Consider the following 16994-nt stretch of genomic DNA (forward strand, 5'->3'; position numbering starts at 1 on the left):
CTCATTTTGTCCATCCAATAACCCTGAAAGCTAACTATTAGTATCATTATTTTATAGATGAGAAAACTGAGGAAGACATAGATTAAGTAAGTTGCCCAGGGTCACACAGCTACAGGATCTTTTTGACTCGAGATCCAGAATTCTATCCATGGTGTCTACCCTTCCAAATGGTCTTGTTTATATTTTCTCTCTTCTTTTATCAATCAAATCTCTTTCTCTAGCTTCATTTTCTCCATCAGTTGCTCACTTCCCAAATCTGTCTTTGTTTTCTGGTGTCCTTTCCATTGGTCAGCAGGAATGAAAACATCACCTTTCCCCCTAAGGTCTTCAGTTGCTTGTCTAAGACTTCACAGTTCTTAGTGTGTGTTCATCCTTTGTTTTTGAAAAAGACCATGCCATCAGAGAAATGATGACATGACTTGCACTTGACTTTGTGTTGAGTGAGGGAGGGCTTTGCACAGTCACCAGCCTCATTTTCTTCTCTGGATCCATCTGAATCCAGGGACCAGATATTCATCAGGATGACTGGAGATGACCCAGGATGAGGCAGTCGGGGTTAAGTGAGTTGCTCAAGGTCACACAGCTAGTGAGTGTCAAGTGTCTGAGGTGAGATTTGAATTCAGGTTCTCCTGACTCCTCCACTGGTGCTCTATCCACTGCACCACCTAGCTGCCCTAAGTTCTTCGTAATGCTTTCTGGATTCCTTCCAAGAGTATCTATCATCTGTTACAGTGTGAGTACCTAGAAATAGATAGGCACTCAATTGGACAAGATCTGGGGAATCTTTGTCATGTTCTAGAAAAATGTTTAGATACACAGATGTTGGCTTATTTTTGCTTATTACTGAGTTGGTAGCACAATAGGCAGGGTGCTAGGCCTGGAGTCAGGAGGATATGAATTCAGATATGGTCTCAAACATTATCTGCATGACCCTGGGCAAGTCACTTAACCTTTGTCTGCTTTAGTTTTCTCAGCTGTAAAATAGGGATGATAATAATACCATGCAGGGTTGTAGTGAACATAAAATGAAATATTTGTAAACATTGTTTAACACAGTTCCTGGCACATAGTAGGCACTGTGTCAATGCCCTGGCCTTCCATTTCAGTGGTTGCCTCCATAGCATTCACCTGGAAGTCACTAATCACCACTACTTATCTCTTCTTTCACCTTAAGGTGCCTGTGAAATCGCCCCATCAAAGCCTTTCACAATAAGCCTACCTTTCTAGGTTATTATACATATAGTCCCTTAGAGTGCCTGTCACCCCAAACTGTTCAGTCAATAAGCATTTATTAATCTCCTACTATATTCCAGACACTGCACTAGGTGCATATGTACAAGTTGCTTTCCCCAAAATCATGGAAACTCCTTGAGGTCAGGGCTTGGGTCAACATTGTCTTTGTATCATCTGGCACATAGTAGGTGCTTAATAAATGCTTATTGGTTGATTAGAGGGCAGGCAGCTGCTTCCTCCTGCTTTTTCTTCAAGAAGAGCCTCATACTGATTTTATATTCTTAGCTCCAAATATTAAGTGGCTCTTCTCCCTTCTCTCCTCCAGATGAGACTTTTCCACCTGCCAGCCTCCTGACACATCAGGATTCCTCTCTAATTCTTGGAATTGTTTCTCTTTATTTTTACATGAAGTCCTTCTTTGTTAAGGATTGGATTCTAGTGAGTAAAGGGGGGAGAGGGTCTTCAAGCCCCTTTGTCTTTTTTTTGGCAGAATTGCATTTGGACCAAAAACAAAAATTACAGGACAATGTCAGAAAAGACAAACATCAAGCATTCTCTGCAGCGTGCTGCACAATCCTACTCACTTTTCATATTTCCTACAAGGATGGAAGCATGATCATCAACCCTTTGTTGTTTTCTTCTTTAAAAAGTTTTTTAAAAATCAATTTTAAAATGAATTAATTTTTTTAATTTCTGTACTAAAACATGCATTTCCATAACATAGTACAATTAAAATAAAAACTGTAAACCCACTACAAAAAACTTGCTCTTCCTTCTAAAATACACAACAAAATTATCATGTAAATGTCCTTACCCGCTCCACTCCCTCTTTTTTTCTTCTTGTTCTTACTAGTATTTCTTGTGGCCAACTCCCCTATCCAAGAGTTCTTTTGAGGAAATCCTGGAAAGGATCAAATGGTTTATCTACAATTGGAAGCCTAAAGCCGTATTTAGCAGCAGAGTGAAATTATAAGTGACTTTCTCTAGCCTATCTCATCCTTAACGTGGTGGACAAGAGTTGGTTACAAGTCAGTATATCATGTCACTTCTAGAGCCTCACAACCCCTGAGGGATAGAGACTGGACTTGTGGTTTTTACCAATGTAATCAACCCAAATGAGACCAGCCCAAGGTCACACAGCCAGTATATATCTCTAGAAGGATTTGAATCCAGATCTTCCTGGGTTCACAGCCAACGTTCTATCTACTACATCACACTACCCCCTCTAAACAACTTTGAAGAGTGGGCTTAATTCCCTAAGGATTGGAGGAGGTGCAGAGGATGGCCAGTCCCGCCTTGTGGTTCAGTGAAGCGGTGATGAAAAAGAAAGAAAAACGAGTCAGGCAAGGAAAGTAAAGAACAATTCCCATTTATTATCTGAGGGCTGAGGTTTATATGGACTCCTTCAAGCAAGCAAGCAAGCAAGGTGATTCCCATGAGAACATTTTTAGTTTACTTTTTATACTTCCTAAACTAGTTCCTGTTTCCCAGCGTAGTTATCTTCAGGAACTCCTGTCTCTTCACTCAAGGTCCTTGTACTCTGCATGTTCTCTGGGTTCCCATGAATACAACAAAGCAAGAGGTCATGGAGAGTCATAACAGGTGTTTGTGAGCACAGATTGTAGAGCAGGCTTCAGAGAAACTCCAGCCTGGACTTTACCTGCACTCCACCTTAACCTTCAGCAAGGAAGGTTCTCCCATCCTATAATAGAGGACAGTTTAATGACAACAAACACAATATGATATTCTAATAGTTTTACTTATAGTAGCCACTATGCTGCTCAGATTAGGAGACTGGACTACTACAAGTCAAATTATCACCAATTTCTGATTTTCAAAACATAAAACACATTAGCAAACTCTCCCAGTACAGCCATTTATTGCCATGAATGAGGACCTATGCAACACCTTCAATCATGAATGTGGGTTTATCTTCCAAATCATGATGGTGGTTATGGCTCTGATTAGTATCTCTCGTTTTGTTTATGTCTAGTTCCAACATCTCAATCTCCAGGGTTAGTTTGCGTATCTCCAGAGCCATTTTCACATCCTCAGGACTGGGAAGGCACTGCATAAGCTTGTAGCCTGCTGAAACTTTCTCACAGCCTTCAGGGAATTTCTAAAAAACAGAAACAAACAGATGGTTTCAGAAAGGGTTCCATTTGGGGGAAAGTATGAAATTATTTTAAGGTCTGTGCCAAGACTTTTCCTATCTTGAGGAGCAGGAAGGAGCAGAAGTTACTGGGTGGCATTTCTTTGGAAGATTGAACCAAGACACAGTAATGGATAGCTGTAACTGAAGAAGATACTGGCAAGAATGCAAGCTGGATCTAAGGACAAGAGCATGGGAAGAGAAGGGAAATTGGTGCAAGCAGCTGTACAACCAAAACTGAGGCTATTCCACCTCTTGGAGAGAAGCACATGAGGACCTGGGACAAGCTAGATCATTCTTTCTGAGATTCTGAGTTTTCCATTTTGTATATTGTAAGAGGAGTGCTGAGATTTGAGCTAGTAGGTACACAGCTACAAAACTCATCAGCATGATTAAACCAGGAATTCAGATTTAGCCTGCTTCACCTAGCTTTTGTTTGATTTTTACAGTTTTATTTTTTTTACTACCATTTATTCTCTCCCTCTCCCTGCTCCCCCCCAACCCAACAATTAAAAAGAATAAGAAAAGTCTTGTAAAAAATATGCATAGTCCAGCAAAACATATTTCTACTATGGCTCCAAATGTATGTCTCATTATGCATTTAATTTTATCACCTCTTTCACAGGAGGTAGATGATATGTTTCATTTTCAGTCCTCTGAAAGTATGGTTTTTCATTGCACTGATGAGCATTCTAAAGCCTTTCAAGTTATTTTTTTTTATAATGTTGTCATTGTAAAATTGTTTCCTTAGTTCAGCTCACTTCACTATGCACCTGTTCATAGAGGTCTTCCCAGTTTCCTCTGAATCTCCCTGTTTTGTCATTTTCTTACAGCAAAAATAAAATTTCATTGTCTTCATATACCACAACTTGTTTAATCCATTCCCCAATAGGAGGGGGACCCCTTGATTCCACTTTGGGGTTATTACAAAAAGCTGCCACTAATATTTTTTTTAGTACGGGCATTTTCTCTCCTTCTTTGATTATTGGGGGGTATAAGCCTAGTGGTAGTTGGTATTCTAGCTTTTATCCTTGCCCCAACTTCATCTGCATGGTAATAAGAAAGGATTTTCAGAGCAGGTTGATCTTTTGCCACGCTCCTAAATAGCTCCTAAGGGGGTGGTCTTCCAGAATCTCTGAAATGGGTTTTGGGGACACAGGTTTATAACCAGGAATTTATCAGCATTAACAAGGAATTTTCTAAACCCCCAAGATGGGTAGTTGTCTGGACCACAGACCCTGAGCTAATACAAGAAAAAAGGATCAGAAAAATAGACACAGTCTTAGTTTAGGGTGTTCTAAAGGCTTTTGTTACTCCAAGGGCTGGTTGTGGTAAGGTGCCAGTGTGCCCTGGGAAAGATATTTTAGCCACTACACAGAAAAAAATTTTATCTACTCCCAACTCAATGAGATCCTTCAAAGATGAAAGAAGTAATTCCTGTGACTTCAAGCATCTCAGAAATTATTATCAACAGATATATAATTTTTAGTTTTAATTCATATGCCTTTCTTCATATGGGCATTACATTACTACTTCTCTTGGGGGCATTTCACACTTTATGACCTTGCCCATTGTCCAAAATTTCACGAAGGGAGTCAGATAAAGAAAAAGTTAACCACGTAGGCAATACTTACCAATTCACACTTGGACACCTGTGGGATCCAAGATCCATCCCCTGAGCAAGTGATCCTTTGAGGGCCAACCAGATAATAGCCAGGGGAACACAGGACTTGAACATTTTCATTCCTGCGGTACCAAATCTTCTCTGAAGACATTTGTCCATTTGATATCTCCGGTTTTGGACAAAGAACTATAACAAAAACACCTTCACTGACCAGTTTGTATTTCTCAGATGGGAGGAATCATAAGGCAAAATAATGAAAGAGAAAAGAAATATGCCTAAAGTATTCTTGAAGACTAGTGGTTTTTCTATCTCATCTCCCCTCATCAGCTTGAATTCTAAAGAACCTTTGGCAGCTCATTTCCCCTTCCTTTCTCTCATTTTCCTCTCATTAAGTGGGAACTAACCTCCCTACTAGATAGGGTTCTCTGGTTACAACAAAAACAAATAAAGATATATGTCTCTTTATGAAGACACACATAGTTTTATATTTATAACTAATATATCATGTAACATATATTATGTGCAAACCCTCTGCAGCATCTGAATCTCTCCTGACTCTACTTTGAGGAATGGTTTTGGCTCAGATGGCCACTGTTAAATTTAACCTGCAAACATTTATTGTCTTTTACCACCTAATAAAGGATGAGTCCTAAAAAAATAACATGCATTGCACATGATATTATATATCATATCATACAGTAGTGACCCCACATATGACTTTCAGGCAAATATCTGATACTTCTTGGAAATTTGATATTAAATCAGGAGCTCCCTTACTCCATCTGCTCCTGCCAATACCTTTGCCAATCCTGTCACATCCCCAAAGGACACTGTGAGAGGTAAAGTGCTAAATGTAATCACACACAGGTGAAGAAATTCTGTTACAAGATCCTTCTTGGTTCCTCCTTTTTATTAAATAAGGCTGGAATTACCTTGACAGTGAGGGAAAGCATGTGACCATCCTGAATACCCGCAGGTAATTTTTGCCTCTCCAATCAGGACATATCCATCATTGCATGAATATTCCACAAGATCATAAAAAAACCCTTTACTCATTTTGTAGTTCCCATTTGCGATGGTCTTAGGTGATCTGCAATCTAGGGTGACATGAAAGTGAGAAAAAGAAGACTGAGAATGGTGTCAGTTAAGAAAACTTATGGACTTTTCTACTCATCACTGACAAGAATAAGAGCCAGAGGATCTAGGAAAGGTTTTCAGCCTTTACTTTCAACAAGGGATCCAATAGGATCGCTTGACTTGACTCCCCATTTCTGTGACATCCTCCTACATCATTCTCAGATTAAGGCTGCAGAAGGATGAGAATTGATTAGGGAAGTCTTTCTGGATTGCTGAGGTGCTAGTATTCTCTTTTTCCTTGGGTTACATGTATCCTCTTAGTGTAATATAAAGTCTTGGAAGGCAGGGCTGTATATTTTTGCTGCTGCAATACCACAATACCCTGAACATTGGTGGAGAGGTGGGAGGGGAGTTGGAAACCTGTCTTACCCTGGGGGGTAATTCTGTTGTGGAAACTCCCTCTCCCCATCAGCAGCTCATCTGTAACTTAGGGTCGTAGTTGCCTGGCATACCAGGAGATTAAGTAACTTGCCTGTGGTCATACTACTAGTATGTACCACGGGTGGGACTTTAACCCAGGACCTTCTGGCTCTACCCACAATGCCAGTAATTCCCATTTAGTGGTCTGTAAACCCCTTGGGAGTTTTTGACAGTAGCCCAAGGGATTTGAACTAAACCTTCTTCAACGGTGCTCTAAGTATATTAAATTAAGTACATTAAAAGTATGTTTAAGTATATTAAAAGCATATTGAAGTATATTGAATTAGTACATTAAATGAATAAAATATATATAATTATATAATAAATATAATACATTAACATTAAATTAAGTATATCAGTATATTAATTAACCTGTGAGTTTGAAACACATTTTTGTTATTGTTGCAAGGTATTTACAAAATTACAAACAGCCAAAAACCCTGTACCAAGCCATAGTGCCTCTTACCTTCCACGTAATAATTTCATCATAAATACTTGCAAGTTTTGGAGAGAGCTTGATGTGAGAAAAATACAATCTTCCTTCTTCTCTCACCCCATTGGCCCTTGTAACACTTTTTAAAAAAACTTCAGAAGATCACTGAAACCTTTCTACTTTCCAGCAAGGCACAGGACTTCAGGATGCCTAAGGTTAAAAGGACTGGAATCTTAAGGTTGTCATTTAGAAGTAGGGTTAGATATGTTCTGCTTGGCCCCTAAAGGTGAAACTGGAGCAAAGGGTGGGAGTTACCAATGGGCAAATTTAGGCTGGTTGTCCAGAAAATTTTCCCAGCAATTCAAGTTGTCCAAGGGTGGAAGTAGATACCTCAAAATGTGGTGGGATTGCCCTCTTGAGAGGTCTTCATGTGGGGCTGGATGATCATTTGTCAGGTATTTTGGAATGGGGTTCCTTTTGTGGATGGGATGGATTGGATGCTGCTCTGCTCCCTTCCAGCTTTCAAAATGTCATTCTTGGATGCTGAGTGATAAATGATAGCACCATATTTCTACAGCTGGAAGGGATTGTAGAGGCTCTTTAGTTCACCTATCCTCTTTCACCCATGTTACAGATGAGGAAATTGAAGGCCAGAGAAGGCCAATGACTTTCCCAGAGACATACAAGTAGTATCAAGCATACATTAATATTGATCCTAAGAACATTTAAGAAGATTTTGAGTAAATATGAACACTCTAAGCATGCATTCCTATTCTACAAGAATGGATTTTTACTTTATTTCTTTGGAATGGAGCTCTTGGGAAAAAAATTCATGCAAACCAATGGTTTACATGCCCACATAAAAGTGGTGGTATGGGGGGAAACCATCACATACCCTTACATGAGGGATTTTAGTAACATTAGGACTTTGATAATTGTAGCATCTTTAATACCAAGTGAAATACTAAAGATTTCTTTCTTGGTTCTGTGGGAAAGAGGTCCCTAAGTCATAAATGTATTGGAAATGAAGGAGGTTTAAAGCCCTTAGCAATCCAGGACCATTTTCATTGACCTGTCTATGATTCAGTCAAATCAGTAGCAGAATAACAAACATGAAGGTCAGAAGATCTGAGTTTGAATTCTACCTCTGCCGCTTCCTAGATAATATGACCCTCCTTGAAGCTTAGCTTGCATTTTATTTATATAGATGTATTTATATACGTTGATATACATCTCATATCTACCTACACACATGTGGCTGTTGCCTTCCCTAATGGAATGCAAGCTATCTCCTTGAGGGCAGGGATTGTGGAGCTTTTGTATTTTTAATCCTGATGCACAGTAACAATTAACAAGTAGTTGTCAGCATCTGTAGGAGGAACAATGAAAGGCTGAAGTGAGCTGTGTAAATATAAAGTAGGTGAATGGAGAAAAGTGATAGGTGTAAAAAATGCTGTGAAAGTGGAAATAACAAGATATGGCACCTGACTGGATGTGCTCCTTGAGAGAGAATGAGGCATACACAAAGAGGGGAGGACAGTGCAGTGGAAACAAATGCTTACTGATTAGAAAAGTATAAAGTATTAGAAAAGTATAAAAAAAAAGTATAAACATTTACTATAATGTGCAATAGTCAGTTGGTGATGAGGGACTGAAGCTCAGGAGAGTGACTATAGCTGGATATATGAATGAGAATCAACAGCATAGAGATGGCAATTAGCCCATGAGATCTGATGATGTTACCAAAAGTAAAGATGTAGAGAGATACCAGAAGCTCTAGATCAGAGCCTTGGGGAACAGAGGATATGATGTGAATGAAGAAACAGCAAAGAAGACTGAGAAAGTGGTCAGGCAGGTAGGGGGGCAAAGGGAGAATCAGGAAAGCCTGGAGAAGAGAAACAATGCAGGAGGAGAGGTTGGCCAGCTGTCCCAAATGCAACAGATGGGTCAATAAGGATGAAGACTGAAAAGAGACAATCAGATTTGTTTATTAAGAAATCAAAGGTAAGTTTGGAAAGAGCAATTTCAGTTGACCACTGTAGGCAGAAACTAGATTGAAAAAGTGTTGTGAAGGGAAGGAAAGGAAGAGAGGGCAGATAGTGTAGACAAACTCTCCTAGAGGGTTGAGAAGTGGAGGAAAGATATAGAATGATAGGAATTTAAGGGATGAAGGAGACACTTTCAGTTTTAAGGCATGAGGACAGGAACTAGTAGATTAGGAAAGGCTGAAGATTAGAGATTGGGGTAGGCAAGGATGTTGAGGTTGTGTTCTGGAGAAAATAAGAGGAAATAGAACAAAGGAAACTTGCATCAGAAAGACTGGGGTGGAGGAAGATGGAGCTGAGGATTATGGAAAGGGGTTTTGAATTGAAAGAGGAAGAAGAGAGAGCTCATACTCAATATTCTTAATTTTCCCAGTAAAGAGGCATGGCCCTCAGCTGAGAAAAAGTAGAAGTAGGAGCTTGAAGAAAAAAGATTGAGACAGCTTTCCTTAGAGAGAGACAGGGAATTAAAGCCTGGCTACAGCATGAGCCCAGTTGAAACTGGATGACATGAGTCTACAATTGATCTAGTCAGCATGAGTGACTTTCCTGGCTCTGTTCAGCTAGTGCATGATATGTGAAGGAGTCAAACAATGGGAATATCTTGGGGCTGAAGTTTGGAAAGGAAGGAAAGGCAAGGGGTGAATGGTGAAATGATTCAAGAGCAGAGGAATGTAGAGCTGAATTGTCAACTATAGAGTGAAGGTTGGAGAGCAAAGAAAGCCAAGTCAGAACAAGGGTAATGCCTGAGAAAATGCAGAGGGGTAGAGGAACTGAAGGTGTGAGGAATGACATAGGAACTGAAGGTGTGAGGAATGACATTGAGTTTAGGAGGCATAGAGAGAGATAAATTACAAAAGATTATGCTAATGGAATTACAGAAGTTAATGCTAAGATAGAAGATAATAATTGATCTGAAGACCTTCAAGGATGAAGAATAAAATAGTTCATCCCAGTTTTGGACATTTAAATTGTTAGGAAGTTTTTCTTTATAGCCAGCCAAAATCTCCCTTTCAGAAAATTCCACCTAGTGTTCCTGTTTCTGCCAAGAGAAATAAGCCCAGTTCTTCCAAGTAACAAACATTTCTTCAAATACTTGAAAGCAATCCCTGAAATCTTTTCTTTTCCAGTATAATGAATGACTCCCAATCTTTAATCAATTCCCAAATGGTATGCTTTCCAGTTCCCTTTCATCCTTCTTGACTTCCTCTGGATATACTTCAGTTTGTGATAAACCCAAGGACGCCAGCTTCTGGGATAAGAACTCACTGTTTGACAAAAATTGCTAGGAGACCTGGATAACAGTGTGACTGAAACTAGGCAGAGACAAATGCCAGACACTGAACATAAGAATAAAGTCCAAATGGGTACATAATCTAGGTATAAAGATTGATACTATGGACAAATTGTTGGAGCAAGGAATAGTGTATTTATCAGATTTATGGAGAAGGGAAGAATTTTTGACTAAAGAAGAGATAGAAAGCAATGTAAAGTGCAAGATGAATAATTTTGATTGCATTAAACTGAAATGTTTTTGCACAACCAAACCCAATGCAACCAAGATTAGGAGGAAAGCAGAAAACTGGGAAAGAATTTTTGCATCTAGTGTCTGTGATAAAGGCCTCATTTCTGAAATATATAGAGAACTGAGTCAAATGTACAAGAATACAAATCATTCCCCAATTGAGAAATGGTGAAAGGATATGAACAGGCAGTTTTCCAAGGAAGAAATTAAAGATATCTGTAGTCATATGAAAAAATGTTCTAAATCACTATTGATTAGAGAGATGCCAATCAAAACAACTCTGAGGTACCACATGACACCTATCAGATTGGCTAACATGACAGAACAGGAAGATAATAAATGCTGGGGAGGATGTGGAAGAGTTGGAACAGTAATTCATTGTTGGTGGAGCTGTGAGCTGATCCAACCATTCTGGAGAGCATGATGACTTGTTGCTTTGTGCTGAAGTTGGTTTGAAAATTCCAGAGACTTTCCTCATTCCAGCTTTGAGAGGATATGTACGGTTCCAGAGTCTCTTGGGGACTGACTCAAGACATTTGGAGAGAGGCAGGCTTTGGAAGGCATGTAGGCAAAGACAGCACTTGCACATGTCCCTAATTTCAACCTTACTTTCCTGAAGACTTCAAGGAATGTCCCCTTAGGTGGGATGAGAATCTCTCTCTCTCAGTCTGTCTCTTTGTTTCTGTCTCTCTGTGTTTCTCTATCTCTTTGTGTCTCTGTGTCTCTGTTTCTGTGTTTGTTTCTGTGTGTGTTTCTGTCTTTCTGTGTATCTGTCTTACTCTGTCTCTGTGTGTCTCTGTCTCTCTCTGTTTCTGTGTCTCTTTCCCCCCTCCCCCAAGCCCCTGAGCTGAATACAAGCTTCCATTTATGGTGCTTATTCACTCATGTAGTTTCTTAAACATTTTAACCTGTAGAATTTTTCTAATTTCTGTTTGCCATCTGCTTGTGTAAATGAATTTACTTGCTTCTCACATTTTGTGATGATCTTTTCTGAAACTACCATTTGGGGAGTAGGGATCAAACTGGTGTGCATGAGCTTGGGTTCTCTTCCTCTCAAAGAAGTGGTGGCCAGCACAGCAAATTTTTCAGTCTTAAAAAACAAAAAACAAAAAACAAGTTATGTTTCTAGACCAGTAATATCAGAGGGAGGGAAGAGAGGATCTAATTCTTCCTTCTGAGAAAACAGAGCAGTCAGTCCCATGGCCCATTGTGGTGATATTACATATTGTTCTGGTGCCTCTGACTAATCTCCCTCCTCCAAGTTAGCATAGCAATTAAGATTATAAGTAGTTAGTATAAGGTCAGAAAAGTAGAAAAATTGCAAAGGGAATCTTAGATGCCATTTACAACGTGTCCCAAAAGTTAACCGAGCATAACAATTACAAACTGTCTCCTCTAGTAGGGGAGCATAGTAGCTATTAGCAAATACCTCCTAAATAAGTTAACTGAGGCCACATCCTCACTCTGTGTTAAATGATGGGAAGCCAGCAGAGCCCAAATGTAATGGCCCCTCTGTCCAGTATTGCTAAGTGCCCTTGATCTGTAAGCTTCAGATGCTTTCCTAATGGAAGACCCCAACAGACCAGCAAAGCATTATGTTAATGAACTAACCCTAAGGTGTTGCTGATAACTTTGAGATAATGTTGTTATGTTAATGAATTAAGACAAAGGTGGCTTGGCTAAGAGTCTTTCTGGTCTCCCACCTCCAAAATCCTAGAAAAATAGGAACTGAACTCCTGCCCCCCAAGCACTCGCCTGGCTGCTACGGGTCCGTGCTGCCCTCAGTGCTCCCAATATTAATCCAAAGTTACTTAAGGGTCTTTTTGTGCCCTTTCTCCACCCCATTTTCCTCCCCACAGTTCCTGCCTCCCTCTACCGTCACATCTCCATCTTTACACTCTCTACGTATCTATCCTCCTGAGCTGTTTGCTTCAGAAGGGCTCTCTGTGCCTTTTAAAAGTGAGATTGAAGCATTACTTCCTACTTACCGTCATTGTGGTTTTTCTCTGATAGTGTCCAGAGGACCTGCTATGCCTGCCCTGACTCAAAGGTAATCCCCTTTTTGGTGCCCCATCTTACTTCATAAACTTGGAACACCAGAATTGAGACTAAATTTTGCTGACAGCCACCCCTACTATGAAGCAACGTGGGAGAATGAATTTATTGGCAGAAAGCAAGGGTGAATAGATGATCCTCATGTGATGTTCCCGGAGGGATATTTCCATATTTGGTTGCAATGATTCAATAACTCACCCATTTTCTTGTTTCTAAGGAGGCAGGAATCATAGTCTCCCTTGCAAAGGAGTGGGTAAGAATCTAGCCACATATACAAGCTGCTCCTCGAGTTGGTTATGTATATACTTATACATGCCATGGATACAACTTACATGGACAGTATTCAATGGACATTAGTATCCCATTTCTAGACTTTTCTCACCCGGACATTTCCCTATAAAGATACGCATAAAGTCAAGAACATTTCCTCTTTAGGCCCTTAGGTGACACTAATACCTTATATGCAGGAAGAGAACTGTGCTGTTTATTCAAGGCTCATATTTTTCCCTTTACATGCAAAATTTAGAAGAAATTCATCTCCAAAATTCTGCCATTTTTAACAAAAGAGCATATAAAAATGAAACTGCATAATTACTATTAAGTGTTTTGTAGAAATTTTATCTGTATCAAATAAAAAAAGAAAAAGTAGTTTATAAAATGCAAACATTGCTGTTTAAAAGATAAAATTTGTTGGAGTGCTCTAGTCTATATATGTACTGATGTATAAAATTGATATAGTATTGATAAAACATTCTTATAGGTTCATTAAAATGAGTCGTCAGAGATTATCAACCTGCAATGGAGTCCGTCAGAGTCAACAGGGTTCCATGAATCAATCCCTACAGAGCCTGAGATAGTGTCCAAATATTAACCGTATTAATTTGAACCTTCCTAATTTAGAATGTGTTATCATTTGGCTAGATGAAGGTTTGCTTTTGCTCTATTTGTGGTAAAATTGTATCAAACAAGTGAATAAAAAAAAGATTATAGATGATATATTTAACGCTCCCCTCCTACTCTTACATATATACAGGGGGCAAAAGAACAAACTTTTTGAGCACTTAAGAAACAACTTACACAAAAATCCAACTGATATCTAACTACAGTTTTGTAAAGAAAAAATCTATCTGGAAAGACTTAAGAATTCTTCTCAGTACCATGGCCAAGCACTACTGAAGAGCAGTGATTTCAAACTCAAATCAAAAAAGGTGTCACTAAAAAAGACATAATCATCCTTGCTGTGGGTTGAATATTAGCTTAGATAACCACAAATTATCATTACCTATATTTTATAGTATTTTCATTTATTTTCTTAAATATTTTTCCAAATACATTTTAATCTAGCTTGAGCAGGAGTTTTGTGGGCCCCATGTGACTTGTGATGCTAAAGAATCAATAGTGAAAAGTTACCCACTACCTGACATAGCGTTGGGGGACTTGAGGTAAAGATTGAGATACACATTTTAAGACTACCAATTTGTGTCTGTTTTGTTGGACTAGGATTATTTGTTAGAAGGTTGTGTTTTTTTGGGGGGGGGGAGCATATAATTAGGGAAGGAAAAGGGCACGTCTTAGAGATCCTTCCCCAAAAGAAGAAAAAAAAAATAAATGAGGATCATTGTAGCATTTTTAATAAAGTAATTAAAAAAATAAATAGTATATTCCAAGGAATGCATTATCCTGTAGCCAACTTGGTGACAAGAGTTTCTCAACCTAGCAAGGATAGGCTAACACAGCAAACAAAAATCACCATACCAAAATAAAAATGGAAAGAATTCACCTATCACCTCCTGCAAGAGGTCCAAAAATGAAAACTCCAGGAATATAACAGATAAATTCCATTTATCTGTGCATCCATGTGTTCCTTTACTTTGGTAGCTGCTTGATGTTTTGATCATGACTGTGTCTCTATGGTATTTGAATGGTTACTTTCTGGATGCTTGCAAACAGTTGAGCACAGAAATCTATTTTACCCAACAGGGAAGTAAGAGAGGAAGAGGCCAAGACAAAGGAAGGGATGATAAGAGGGAGGGCAGATCAAAGCAACCAGTGGCTAGAGGCAAAACAGACTTTTGGGAAAGTAGAGGGAAAAAAAGAGGGAGACAGGGAGCAGGGAAAGATGAACAGAAGAAATAAGATGGAGGGAAATACACAGTAGTCACAACTGTGAATGTGAATGAGTAAGCAGAAGCTAATGACTCAATGAGACTTTAAGAAACAATAAAACAAAGTCAAAAGAATGAAAAGATAGAAGAAAATGTAAATCAGAAAAGCAACTGACCTGGAAAATAGATCAAGGAAAGATAATTTAAAAATTATTTGACTATCCAAAAGCCAAATGATAAAATGATCCAAATGATAAAAAAAAGACCCTAAACATCACATTTTAAGAAATTATCAAGAAAAACTGCCCTCAGTTCAGAGGGTAAAATAGAAATGGCAAGAATGCACTCCTTTCTGAAAGAGATCCCAAAATGGAGATTCCTAGATATATTATAACCAAAGTCTAGAGCTCCCAGCTCAAGGAGAAAAATAGTGCAAATGGCCAGATACATTAATGATCTGTTAGTGGAGTTGTGAAGTGGCCCAAGGATTCTGGAGAACAATCTGGAACTGCATCAAAAGGCGGTTTCCTTATTAACCCATTGAGGCAGCTTAGTGTCGGAGTGTTGGAATGAGGAGGCTGTCAGCAATTCACTTAAACCTTTCTAAGCCTCAATTTCCTCATCTGTAAAGTGGAGGTGATAATACTTGCACTACCTGTCTCATAGGGTTAATGTGGGGAAAGCACTTTGCCAACTTCAAAATTCCATAGAAATGAGAGTTTCTATTAATCAAAACCTAGCCCACCCCTCAGTCTCTAAAACGTAGTCACCCTGGTGAGATACTTTAGAGACAGTGTCCAAAGGAAACCTCCACTGTCATACCCATTTTAAGTACTCTGTACTCCTTTGGTCCCCAAGTCCTTCTCAGGGGCCATGACGATGAACTCACTTCCAACCCTCTCTCCCTTGCCCAAGGACAGTAAGTGGTTCTGCCCGGTGGCCAGGGTGGTCCCAAGCCTCCACTCACCCGGCTCTGCGGATAGGCACAACAGCCGCAGTGACAAGAGTCCGAGAAGCACCAGCGCCCGGGGTGCACTGGGGGACACGGGGCTCATGACGCGCACCTTCCCAGGGACAGCAGCAGGGTTTGCAGGTAGCTTACGCTGAGCGCCCTGGATGGAAAGAGGAGCAGAGCGTCCACAGAGGTGCTGTCTCTGGTCTCTGGTAATTCCTCTTTGGCAAGGAGTGAGCAGCCAGGGCTCCTAGTCCCTGGCTAAACAAGGGCGGGCCAAGGGTGGGGCCAAGGCTCTGTGCCCTAGTGTCCCAGAGAGCTGGGTGGAGGGATCTGGCTTGAACCCCCAGGGTGGGACTGCAAAAACACAGCTTGCATTGGGAAAATGTAGATACCAAGACTTAAAGGTTGCTCACAGAATACTAGGATTTAGAACCAAAGGGAGTCTAGTGTAATCTACTTCAACCCCTTTATTTTTGCAGAAGAGGAAACTGAGGCTTTAAGAAGGGGAGATTGGAGAACAGCACACAAATCTCTGGACTCAAAAAATTAGTCTTTCCACTACACTAAAGTAAGAACACAAGGAGATGTCTGTCTAATCACTTGGCATTTTACAATTGATTTAGGGTATACAAAGTTTATAAATGTGAAAGAGCTTAAGAACACTTACCAAAGGTATATTAGGGAGTAGATTGGCCGCTCCTCTCCTCCTCTCCTCTCCCCCTCTCCCCTGCAGGGCCAACTCCAGTCATCTTGATGAATATGTGGTCACTGCATCCAGATGGCTCTGGAGGAGAAGTGAGGCTGGTGACCTGCACAGCCCTCCCTCACTCAAAACAAAGTCAAGTGCCAATCATGTCATCATTTCTCTGATGTCATGGTCTTCTTCAGAAACAAAGGACCAACACAATAACAACAACCTCTCTCCTTCTCTCCTCTCTTTCCCTCCACCGTTGTTTTCTTCATTTCTCTAGATACACAAATTTAGATCTATTCTCTCTGGCAAACCACTAGGAATTTGCCTTGTTTTTACTATGGACTGTTCTGACAATAGACAGAAATCTACCACAACCTTTCTGGAATCCCATGGATGGTGTCTGAGGCAGGATTTGAACTCAGATCTTCCTTACTCCAAGTCTATCTGCTATGCTGCTATTAGACTCATGTCTTTACAGAGTTCATGCTTGAGGAAGTCACAGCTCCTCATTTGGAAGCAATGATTCTGGAAATTGAACTTCTTTGGATCTGTGATCTCATCAGTGGACCATTTCTTCTCTCAGTACTGTTCACAATCCATATATAGTTTCTCATCCTGT

At 39.8% G+C, this 16994-nt stretch overlaps 1 protein-coding gene across 1 annotated transcript; it reads right to left on the reverse strand.

Annotated features, from left to right (window-relative positions):
- Window positions 1–2586: 2586 nt before the first annotated feature.
- LOC140529375 (apolipoprotein R-like) lies at window positions 2587–15978 on the reverse strand. The gene is made up of 4 exons (XM_072647985.1): window positions 15694–15978; window positions 5942–6106; window positions 5020–5195; window positions 2587–3352 (listed from the first exon to the last, which is right to left on the reverse strand). Exons 1-4 carry the CDS (start codon window positions 15779–15781, stop codon window positions 3131–3133), a joined length of 651 nt encoding a protein of 216 aa, XP_072504086.1. The 5' UTR covers window positions 15782–15978; the 3' UTR covers window positions 2587–3130.
- Window positions 15979–16994: the final 1016 nt, after the last annotated feature.

This window comes from Notamacropus eugenii, chromosome 2, assembly GCF_028372415.1.
Source record: "Notamacropus eugenii isolate mMacEug1 chromosome 2, mMacEug1.pri_v2, whole genome shotgun sequence".
NCBI lineage: Eukaryota > Metazoa > Chordata > Mammalia > Diprotodontia > Macropodidae > Notamacropus > Notamacropus eugenii.

Coding starts and splice junctions, on each gene's coding strand:
- LOC140529375 (XM_072647985.1), bottom strand. CDS start 15,781: ATGAGCCCCGTGTCCCCCAGTGCACCCCGGGCGCTGGTGCTTCTCGGA. Junction 6,107..15,693: donor GTGCCTATCCGCAGAGCCGG/GTGAGTGGAGGC, acceptor ATGTCACCCTAG/ATTGCAGATCACCTAAGACC. Junction 3,353..5,019: donor AGGTGTCCAAGTGTGAATTG/GTAAGTATTGCC, acceptor TCTGTTTTTTAG/AAATTCCCTGAAGGCTGTGA.